The sequence below is a fragment of the Phyllostomus discolor genome, chromosome 8 (genome assembly GCF_004126475.2).
Source record: "Phyllostomus discolor isolate MPI-MPIP mPhyDis1 chromosome 8, mPhyDis1.pri.v3, whole genome shotgun sequence".
NCBI classification, from domain to species: Eukaryota; Metazoa; Chordata; class Mammalia; order Chiroptera; family Phyllostomidae; genus Phyllostomus; species Phyllostomus discolor.
Window position 1 is genome coordinate 44,215,691 of NC_040910.2, and position 11,411 is coordinate 44,227,101.

An 11,411-nucleotide genomic window follows, 5' to 3' on the forward strand; every position below is an offset into this window, starting at 1 on the left:
ATGAATGTAAACAGTGTGGGAAAGCCTTCAGATATAAATATACTTTTCAAACCCATGAAAGAAATCACACAAGAGAGAAACGGAATGAGTGTAAGCTATGTGGTAAAGCCCTTGGTAGTCCCAGTTCTCTTCAAAAACATGAAAGAACTCACACTAGAGAGAAACCCTATGACTGTAAGGAGTGTTAGAAAGCCTTTGGTGATTTGTCAGGCCTTCATGTACGCATGATCACTCACATTGGAGAAGCCTTATAAATGTAAGGAGTGTCAGAGCTGTTTTATTTCTCCCAGTTCATTTCAGGTACATGAAAAGATTCACAATGGGGAGAAACCCTATAAATGTAAGCAATGTGGTAAAGCCTTTAATTACTACTCTTCCTTTCAGTTACATGAAAGAACTCATACTGGAGAGAAACCCTATGAATTCAAGGACTGTGGGAGAGCATTCTCCCAACACTAAACCTTAAAAGTACACATGAGACAGCACACTGGAGAGAAACCCTATGAATGTCAACCAGCTGGTAAAGCCCACAGAGACCACAGTTCCTTTAAAACACACAAAAGAGTTCATACTGGAGAGAAATCCCATGAATGTCAGGAATGTGGGAAAACCTCCAACAACCAAAGGTTAAAAACACACATGAGCCTGCACACCAGAGGGAAACCCTATGAATATGTACAATGTGGTGAAGCCTTTATATGTTCCTTGTCCTTTCAAAAACATGAAAGTGTCACATGAGAGACCCTGTAAATGTAAGCAATGTGGTAAAGCCTCCAGAGATTACAATTCTTTAGAAACACACAGAAGAACTCATGTATCAGAGAAGTCTGATAAACACAACAGTTGCAAAAACTTCAGATGTTATTGAGATTTCTGAGGCCATAAAAAAAAGTTACAGAGAGATATCTTATGATATAAGCAATGTGGTAGCACTTATATTTCTCATTTAGCTTGAAATACACTAAAGAACTCACACTGGAGAAAATTCTATGAATGCAGACATTGTGGAAAAAACTTTATTTGCCACACAACTGAAGACATGGGAGGACACAGTGTAGAGATATTATATAAATGTAAAAAATTGTGAAAAGACTCTGGTCACGCCAATTCCTTTCAAAGGCCAGAAAGGACTTACTGGGTAAATCTGAAATGTAAACTGTGGGAAAGACATCAGTTGGTCCACATCTTTACACGTGAACTACCACCAAAAAGAAATGCAAATGTAAGTAACATTGACAAGCTTGATGAAAATTAGCCCATCTATAATGTTCCAGAAAACTTTCAACATGAGAGAGTTGTTCATAAAGTTGTAAATATACTGTGTTTATCAAGCCTCTATTTTAAAAGACATCACTGCAATGTGGATTTCTACTAATTACTTTCAGAAACAAATATTAAGGTGAGATAATTCTGCATGTCATCTTTAACAAGAGCACCTAAGATTAATAGCTAGTGCTATTTTCTTAAAACATTTTTTCCTTTTTATTTTGAAGCCTGTTGGATCCATGGATGAGTTGAAGTGCATTTCTAAAATGCAGATAGATCTTAGCCCTAGCTGGTGTGGCTCAGCAGATTGAGTGCCGCCTGTGAACCAAAGGGTCGCTGGTTTGATTCCCAATCAAAGTACATGCCTGGGTTGCAGGCCAGGTCCCCACCAGGGGGTGCATGAGAGGCAACCACACATTGATGTTTATCTCCCTCTCTTTCTCCCTCCCTTCCCCTCTGTCTAAGAATAAATAAGTAAAATGAAAAAAAAAAAAGAAATGATCAGGATAAAAAAGCCTTGATAAAATAGTCATCCCTTGATAAAGAATGGATATGCTAATAGCTTTTTCAGTTTTAACAAGTGTTTTTAATATACCATGGAGTTTGACCCCACCACCTTTTACATTATCCAGAGTTTGATGGTCACTTTGATGTTGCCTGGTCCAAATACCCAACGCATGCAAACATGCAGTCATCACCTGCTCAACAGCGAATAAAGCACAATTGTTTAAAGAACTGTGTCTTTGCCAACAGAAGAATCTGGGTTCAACTACCAGTTCTGTCACTTGCCCCTGTGCAACCATTGGTGAATTACTCTTTCTCTTTGGGGACTCATTTTTTTCATACACACATAAAGCATCACAGTTCCTGCATCACAAAGCTGCTGAGAGGATGAAGTGCTGTACAACTGTCAAAACAAATGGTCAACAAATGTTAGTGTTATTAATATAATTATTTTTACCAATCTTGACTTATTATAATTACTTAATATTGATCATATATGACTATTATAATTTATATATTTTATTTATATCAAGTATATCTTATTTTAATTATTAGAATTAATTGTGGTCATATTTATAATTATTAATTTACTGTTATAGGCTGAATGTTTGTGTCCCCCCTAGATGCATGTACTGAAGCCCTGAACTCCCATGTGAATGTATTTGAGATAGGGTCTGTGAGGAAGGATGAATGTTAAATGAGGTCATAATGGGAAGTCCCTAATCCCATAGGCCCAATGTACTTATGAGAAGAGGCAGAGACACCAGCAGAGTACTTTTTCTCTTCCATCTGAGGGCACAAGGAAAGGGCAGCTATCTACAGCCAGGAAGAGAGCCCCCACCAGGAAAAGAATAAGCCAGTACTTTGATCTTAGACATCCCAGCCTCCAGAACAATGAGAAGTAAATTTCTGTTGTTTCAGCAAGATCTCAACTTTACCAAGTAGGGCCTTTCATTCATGTAAATAGTACTAAAGAGTGGGGAAAGAATATATGAAAAGTGACTGGAGCTGATACCATTGATTTCCACAAATCCATGGGAGAAAACATGAACTCAGCTAGTCATGACATGAGAAGAAACTGACACAGCCTTTAAGATAAGCTCTCAGCAGCTGCCTCACACGTGGGTGCTGTGAAGTGATGGGCGGGATGGAAGACTCCTGCGATCACACCAGCAGCCCCCTGTGTGGTCTGAGCGCAGCTCTGTGGATCACTTTCACCAAAGCCATTCGCACTTCCCGGTTCCTTAGACTGTAGATGAGGGGGTTAAGCATGGGGGTGACAAGACTGTAGAAGAGGGAGACCACGTTGTCCTGCTGTGGGCTGTGGTAGGCACCAGGTACCATGTACATGAACACAGCTGCACCATAAAAGAGCCCCACCACTGTGATGTGCGAGGAGCAGGTGGTGAAGGCCTTGTGCCGGGCCTCCTCTGAGCGCATGCGTAGAACAGCCCCCAACACATGGCCGTAGGAGGTGGTGATGAGGGACAGGGGAAGCACGAGGATCAGTACCCCAGAGATGGACAGCGCCAACTCATAGGCAGAGGTGTCTGCACAGGAGAGCTTTAGCAGGGCTGGCACCTCACAGAAGAAGTGGTCCACGATGTGGGAGGCACAGTAGGGGAAGTGCAGAGTGACGGAGGTCTGGATGGAGGCATTGAGCACACCTGCCATCCAGGAGCAGCCCACCATGAGCAGGCATACCTGGCGCCTCATAAGCACAGGATACTGCAGGGGGTGGCACACGGCCACATACCGGTCATAGGACATGAGGGCCAACAGGATGCCCTCAGCCACACCCATAAGTGTAAGGAAGAATATTTGAGCTGCACAACCCCCAAAGGTGATGGAATTTTTCACCTGTAGGAAGTCTGATGCCATCTTGGGGATGGTGACCAGGGGGAAGCCAACATCAAACAGGGACAGCTGACTGAGCAGAAAGTACATGGGTGTGTGGAGCCGGGAGTCCATATAGATCAGGAAGAGCAGAACAGCGTTGCCCAGAAGGCCCATGATAAACATGGCAGCCACTAGGGAGAAGAGTAGCTGACTTGATCCTGAGCGACTGAAGAGGCCCACCAGAAGGAAGTCAGAGGTCACTGATTGATTCACACCCCCCATTTTTACAGAATATGCCTTTGCTACAGGCAGAATAGAAGAGCAATGGCAAAAGACTGAGTGGGACTGGAAAATACTTTTCATCCCACCTGGCCATCAAGTGGTAGTGGTTGCTTAGAGTGCCATCTTGAGAAGAGGTGTGAGGTCACAGCTAGAATTAGTAGAGGGGGAAGCCATAATCAGTTAGTGAAATAAGTTAGTGATATTTGTTACAGCCATGGGACGGGAGAGCAGAACTTGCATCTCTGAATAAGATGCTTGACCACATGCCAGGCAAGAGCTTCCCACTGACTCTTCTATTACAAATTTTGAGGTCCAAGCCAAGAACAGTAACAGCCCCAGTAGAACATTTCAACAGCCCTCATCTCAATGATCCTGGAGCCAAAGTAGAGGTGAGATTCTGAAAATGCTGGGAGGTGAAATAGGGGATGGAGTTGAAGCAACAATCCAAGCAAGAAAACAGAGAAATAGGCCAGGGGCTGAATACCTGGGTAAGCATCTGGAGCAAAAACAAATGCATTGTGAGCCAGCACTGGGGTCAAATGGAAGGTGTGAATCTAGGGAGTTCGAGCCATAGGGGCACTTGGGTGCCACTTGGGGGTCAAATGGCCTCGGGTTAGGAAGGTGGGACAGTTGTCAATGAGCTCACAATTATTGGTGACTTTGTTGCATTGGATGGGAGAGTAGCAACATGTGAGTAGTCTGACTCAATTTCAAGGACTAGAGTAAATTACCAGGCCTGGAAGGTTGTGAGTCTCTAATAAATATTGTCTGAGTGGACAAGAAAGGTGGCCAGGGACAAGAAGGAATTTCCCACCTAAAACAGGGGTGCTTAATTCCCTTGGCAACCTCCAAGCCCCCAAGCAACCCCAGATTGCCCTGGAATACTATATACCACACACAATTTGAACAGTGAACAATGCAGGGCCAGAAGAGTATTTATTCCCAACTGCTGGTAGTTACAAAAGCAGCAAGACAGGTTATTTAGAGGCAAGTGGATTCTATTGAGGTCCTCACTGAAGTTCTTTGTCTTAAGGCTGCCATCTTCACATGGCCTTCAAGGCAGTCTTTAATTATTCACCAGTCTGATTTTTCTATCACATCCCAGTCCCTTTCACACATGCATTCAACAAAATTTGTCACGTGCTGGGCTGGGCATGAAACTTTCAAAGGTGGATCACCCAGACAAGGTCCCTGCTTCCCTGGACCCCACAGACTCCATCAGGGTACCAATGCAAAAGAGATAAGTGGACAAGCTCTTTGTGTTAAAGGGAAGTACAATGAGGGAACTGGGTAGAACGTTCTGCAGGAAATGGCTGGGGGCACCACAGGACATGGTCAGGAAAGCCTCTAAGGAGAGATGACAGATGCCCTCAGTATCAGAAGAGCTTCAATAAGAAAAATGTGGTAGAACCAGCTGCTCCCTGCTACTGGGAGGTGGATGTTAGTGAGGCCAGCTGTGTGGTTCACCCCAACAAAGACATTTCCAATAGTGAAATCCAACTAAAAATAGAAAGGGCTGCCTTACTGGTGCATTTTCTGAAATCAGTGACATAAGAGAATAAGATAACTTAGTTCTGTGGTTATAAAATTTAGAGTTTGAGGAAAAGTGAGCATTGTTCACATTTCAGAACAGTTTCATCAGGAGGGTGACAGAGACACATGCTCAGTGCTTTGGGTACCCAGGGGATGAAACTCTGCCTGGGATCAGGTTGAGAAAGGCTTCACAAGGGAGGACACATTATAGCTGAATGTTGAAGGTCTAGTAGGAGTTTTCCAGGCAGCTAGAGGAGGCAAAATAGTTCCAAGGAGGAATTTAGCACATGGGCAGTACGGGTTGGTGGTTAGGAGAGTGTACCAAGGAGTAAGAGTGAAATTATCTTGATACCAGCTCAAGTTTTTGGTAGCAGCATGACCTTGGGTAGCTACTCAACCTCAGTTTCTTCATCCATAACATGTATGGCAGTAATCTGGTCACAGGCACTGCTGTGAAGATTAAACAAAAGGATAATGTTAAGAGCTTAGTGTCGGTCATGTGGCAAGTGCTCAATAAGTAAACGGTGATACTTATTATTAAATATATTATAATATATAAATTGTATAATTATAAAATTATTGCTAATGCTCTTGGGGAGAGAGTATGGATGGTCAGTGTGCAGCACCGTGCCAGACACACAGGACATTCTCAGCAGTGCTGGCTCCTAGTGTCATTACTACAGTAGACTCTCCATACCTTCAGTTACCTGCAGCTAACTGCAGGCCAAAAATATTAAATGAAGCTTTTCAGAAATAAACAACGTGTAAGTTTTAAACTGTGCACCATTCTGAGCAACATGATTAACTCTCATGTCATCCTGCTATGTCCAGCTCGGGATGTGAATCCTGCCTTTGTCCAGCATGTCCACACTGCTTCTGCTGCTCACCAATCATCACTTGGTACAGCTTTGCTTATCAGATCCAGTCACGGTATCACAGTGCTTGTGTTCAAGGAACACTTACTTCACTTAATACTGGCCTCAAAGTGCAAGGGTAGTGGTGCTAGAGATTTGGATATGCCACACTAAGTGCTTCCTTTAAGTGAAAGTATATATATATACACACACACTATATGTATACTTATAGTATATATACTTATACATTTTTATATATTTATAATATATAAATTATAAATGTATTATATTATATATTATGTATAATATTATAAAAATATATACTTATAGTATATATAGATATACTACATGTGGGAGAAAAATATACATATGCATATATGTGTGTGTTTGATACTCTCTGCAGTTTCAGGAATCCCCTGGGGATCTAAGAACATATCCTCCATGGATACAGCACAACTACTATGTTCAATATTAGGGCCTCTTCCATGGTCAAGGCTGACCCTGCCTAGATTGTCACCTGTAGTGCTACTCTATGATGTCCTTGTACTTCCTGGAGAGAAACCTGCATGTCCCTTCTCTAGCCTCTGAGATCCCATAGCATAGTCTCTAAAAGTTAATTCATCTCCAACTCCACTAGTGTACAACAGGGTTTTTCCACCTCAGCTATTTCAGAGACAGGTAAATCTTTGTTGTGAGGAACTGTCTTGCATGAAGTTTGGCAGCACCCTGGCCTTAATTCACTTAATACCAGTACTCTCCTCCACCCCTGGTCGTGAAAATGAAAAATGACTCCACACCTGGTCAAATGTCCCCCAGAGAGGCAGAACCACTCCCAGTTGAGAACCTCCGGTTTAGAGACAGGATAGTTATAACCTGCAGGGACTGGACTCAGCAATTCCTATTCCAGATTTTTATTCTAGAATTATGGTAAACTCAGACCTAGCAAAACCTCTGGGAATATCTCATTATTTATATGTCTTCATACAGAAACAAACAAACTCTTGCAATTTTTTGCCAACTTATCAGTTTCCAAACCACTAAGTCTCGTAGCTGGTAAAATAGCTTTTCCTGAAAACTCCCATCACAGCTATTTAAGTGGCCAAACAAATCTGATCTTGCTCTGTCCACTCTCATATCCTCACCCTGAAAGGAGCTGATGCCAACTGAGTGCTGTGTGGAAGGCATCTAGTGTTTACATGCTTAAGACTTTAATCCTCAAGTCTGGAGAGGGATGGTAGACATGTTTGCACAACAATGCGAATATACTTAATGTCATCAACAGTACATTTAAAAGTGATTAAGATGGTAATTTGAAAAAAAGACTATATTTATTTTTAGAGAGAGGGGAAGGGATGGAGAAAGAGAGGGAAACAACAATGTATGGTTGCCTGTCATGCACCCCCTACTGGGGATCTGGCCTGCAACCCAGACATGTGCCCTGACTGGGAATCCTAGCAGTGACCCTTTGCTTCGCAGGCCTGTGCTCAGTCCACTGAGCTACGTCAGCCAGGGCTAAGATAGTAAATTTTTATTTTATTTTTACTGTGTATATCTTACCACAATAAAAAAGAAACACTGTCTGTAGATATTATTTGTATTTTTTTGAAGAAAAGACAGAGTTTCAGAGAAGTGTGGTGACTTTTCTAGCATCACTCACCAAAGAAGTAAGTCAAAATTTGAGCAAAAGAGGGATGTGATTCCAAAGTCTCTGTTTTTTCCCTTTACATTCAACACATTCTCCCCAAACACTGTAATAGGTGTTTCAGGATTTGTTACACACATACACACACAGAGTCCTGCAGGCCCCCAAACTCACCTTTCCTTCCAGGGTGTGCAGGTGGTCCACTGCTATTGATCCATCTTTTTAAAAAGGCACGCCCTGGGGTGTTTGTAATCTCTAACAGGCAGTTTCTCTGTGGCTTGAGATTCTGCCTGTGATTCCCTTGTGTCCTGAGCTTTTAATAAACTCTTTCCATCCAAGATATCTTTTGGAAAAAAGTTGTCCATCCATCCAACCTCTTCCCTGTCAGTCAGACAGGCAGAGCTGGGCAGAACTAACCATGGCTTATTTTAATCTGAGCTGGGTCTTCTCACTGTGACTCCTAAATCAATACATCTCACATGGGCTGAAGAGGAGCCCCTTTGGAAAGTTTCCAAGTTGTGGTTTCACCTCTTCCTGTCCCCATTTATTTGAGTGATGTCGAAATTTGGGTCTAGGGGTTCCTATGGTGACACTAAGTGACCAGGGGAGAGGCACCAACATTACTTACCTTTTGTTACCAATAAAAGATTCACATCTCTCTGTCATGACCAGGCATGATCTGGACCCTTGGTCACCTAATTAATCAAATAGCAGTTTGCAGGACACTGTCATTTACTGTTTATTTAGTCCTCACATCCAATTACCCCAGCTCAAGAATCCACAGCAGAGTTTGTTCAATTAATCATTGCTGAATGAGTACATTCTGCAAGGAAACAATATTTTTTTTGGAACTAATGTTATTAACAAATGGACTGAGAGAGGGTAAGTGACTAACTTAAAGTCACACATCGACTAAGAGGACAGGCTAGAATTTGAAGTCTCATCTGATTCTAAGTCCTATGCACTCTCAACTCTGAATGCTGCATCTTTCTTGAAATCTATGTTCAGCTCTTCTGCCCAGGAATTTAGAACTGAGAAGTCCTCTGGGAGTGGGGAAGAGGAGAGAATGACAGATTCTCAGAAGGTGAACTGGGGATGAGCCCAAACCATGCCAGATAAGTTATTTTGGTCAAGTGTCCATGCCTGGCTGCTTCCAACAGTTTTTATGGATTAAACACCAACATAGATGACTTCCTTCTGTCTAGAAGCCTGACTTTCTTGGATTCATAGCAACGAAGACAGACAAGGGAAGACTAAGAATTCAGCATAACAGGACATCTGCTTGTGGGTTGGCAAATGTCAAAGAAGTAGACAAAAATTCATCTTTGCATCCAAATACCTATATACACTCAACCCATCATACCTGTGGAAAACAACATCAGCACGTCTTTAGATCCATCCTTTCACTAATGTCGATTGTCAATCATACCTGGACCCCCATGGTCCCCACATGCTGGATTTCAAGTTCTTACCCCAACTCACCAGGGTCTGTGTGCAGAGTGAGGGGCTTTTCTCAACACCCCATGAACTTGTCAACCACCCTTATTCCAAGACAGACCCTAATAAAACCTCCTTGGACTAGCATCATGGGCTTACTCAGTGCTGCTTCTGTGCATGCAGAGACGGATGTCATCCTCTGGGGATAAAGGCTCCAGGGAGAGCTGCTGCATCAGAAACCCCTCAGGGTCTCCAGTTTTGCTAGAGAGAAAACTAGTTATAATGAGAGTCTAGAGCCCTTGGTATTTGGATTGTCCCTGGAAGGCTGTGGAAAAACATTTATGCATCTCCCAACCATAAGAAGAGTGGGAAACACTGATGTGGATAACTAAATATGACAGATGTCCAAGTCCTCCTGTTTACATATAGTCAGGAAGAAGAGATGCAGGAGTCCATTACAGCAAATGGATGCTATGCCCCACTGCCCCAGTTCTGGTGACCAGGAGACTTCTCCTGAGTTATATAATGAGGCAGTGATGGTGGTGGGACAGCCAGGAGGCAGATTTCCTGGGTCAGAACATTTCTTCCTTTAAGTGCCATTCTTTTTTAAAAAAATTGATTTTAAAAAGAGAGAAGGGGAGAGAGAGAGAAACTTCAATTTGTTGTTCCACTTATTTATGCATTCATTGGTTGATTCTTGTATGAGAGGGGACACCTCCCCCCCAACCAAACCCAGAATTATCTTCTGGAGGCCTGGCCCCTTGTAGTACAGGTTTCCTCCTCTACATCAGTGTTCTGGGATCCCACCTGTATCAGTGGACCAGCTGGTGGTGTTGTGAGAGGCTGCCTTCAGCTTCAATGAATATTTTTTGAAGACTCTTTTAATCAGTTTGTCCATTTTATGATGGGTGATTTACAAGTGCAACTGCCCACCCTGTGCTGAGTGATCAGTTTTTGACCAAAAATGGCATGACCCCTGTATCCAACCCTGCCATTCACCTGATCTCACTCCAAGCAACTTTTTTTGTTTCCCTGGGTGAAAAAAAGTCCTCAAAAGGAAACATTTTGGTGATGTGGAAGAGGTGAAACAAGAAACAACAGAAGCACTAAAAGGCATCAAAATCAACGAGTTCAAAAACCGTTTTCTCCAAGACATGGAAAAAACATCTTGGTAGATGTATTGCATCAAATGGAGAGTATTTTAAAGGTGACTGAAGCTTAAACATGTAAGAATAAATACACAATTTTTAACAAATAAATTTTGGTGTTTTGGGTCTCCCTAATATATTAAGAAGTGTTATGTCTTCTTGATGTAGCATTACTTTTGTTATTTTGAAATCTATTTCATCAGATATAAGTATAGCTACACCTGCTTTTTTTCATAAGAAAGCAGGTATTATTTGCTTGGAGAATCATTTTCTGCACTTCTTCTTTGAGTCTACTGTTGTCTTTGCACCTTAGATGTGTCTCCTGAAGGCAGCATATGGTTGGGTTTTGTTTTTTGTTTCAATCTGCTACTGTGTGCCTCTTTTATTGGAGAATTCAGTCTATTTACATTTAGTTATTTATTGATGTATAAAGATCTCCTATAGCTATTTAATCTTTTTTTTCTGGTGTTTCTGTGTCTCTATTGATTTTTTACCTTGGTGTCTCAATCTATTGTTTTTGTTTGGTGGTGTTCCATACTTCTTTCCTCTTCTTTTGTAAGCTCTGTGTCTTAGTTTTGGATTCTTTGTGTGTGGTTATAATTTGGTTTATGAAAAAAGAGTTTCATATATACAGTAGTTTTTTTTCTTTTGAATGCATCCAATCTCTAGCCTCCTTTGCAAATTCAGACCTTTATCCCCTCTGTTTATGTTTTGTTGTCACAAATTATCCCTGTTTATTCTTCAGATTTGTTGGCGATCTTACTACTAGTGTTGTGACCTTTTGTTCTTTGTTTCAGGTAGAAGAATACCCTTGAGTATTTCCTGCAATGGAGGTCTTCAAAGTCTTTATTTCTCCCTCATATCTAAAGGATAACTTTTCTGGATATATTATTCTTGGCTAGTAAT

At 41.8% G+C, this 11,411-nt stretch overlaps 1 protein-coding gene across 1 annotated transcript; it reads right to left on the reverse strand.

Annotated features, from left to right (window-relative positions):
• Positions 1-2,390: 2,390 nt before the first annotated feature.
• LOC114503674 (olfactory receptor 2Z1) lies at positions 2,391-9,436 on the reverse strand. The gene is made up of 2 exons (XM_036032347.1): positions 9,350-9,436; positions 2,391-5,874 (listed from the first exon to the last, which is right to left on the reverse strand). The coding sequence occupies exon 2, from the start codon at positions 3,970-3,972 to the stop codon at positions 2,935-2,937; it is 1,038 nt and encodes a 345-aa protein (XP_035888240.1). The 5' UTR covers positions 3,973-5,874; positions 9,350-9,436; the 3' UTR covers positions 2,391-2,934.
• Positions 9,437-11,411: the final 1,975 nt, after the last annotated feature.

What these genes read in the sequence shown, in the direction of transcription:
- LOC114503674 (XM_036032347.1), bottom strand. Translation starts at nt 3,972, where the DNA reads ATGAAAAGTATTTTCCAGTCCCACTCAGTCTTTTGCCATTGCTCTTCT.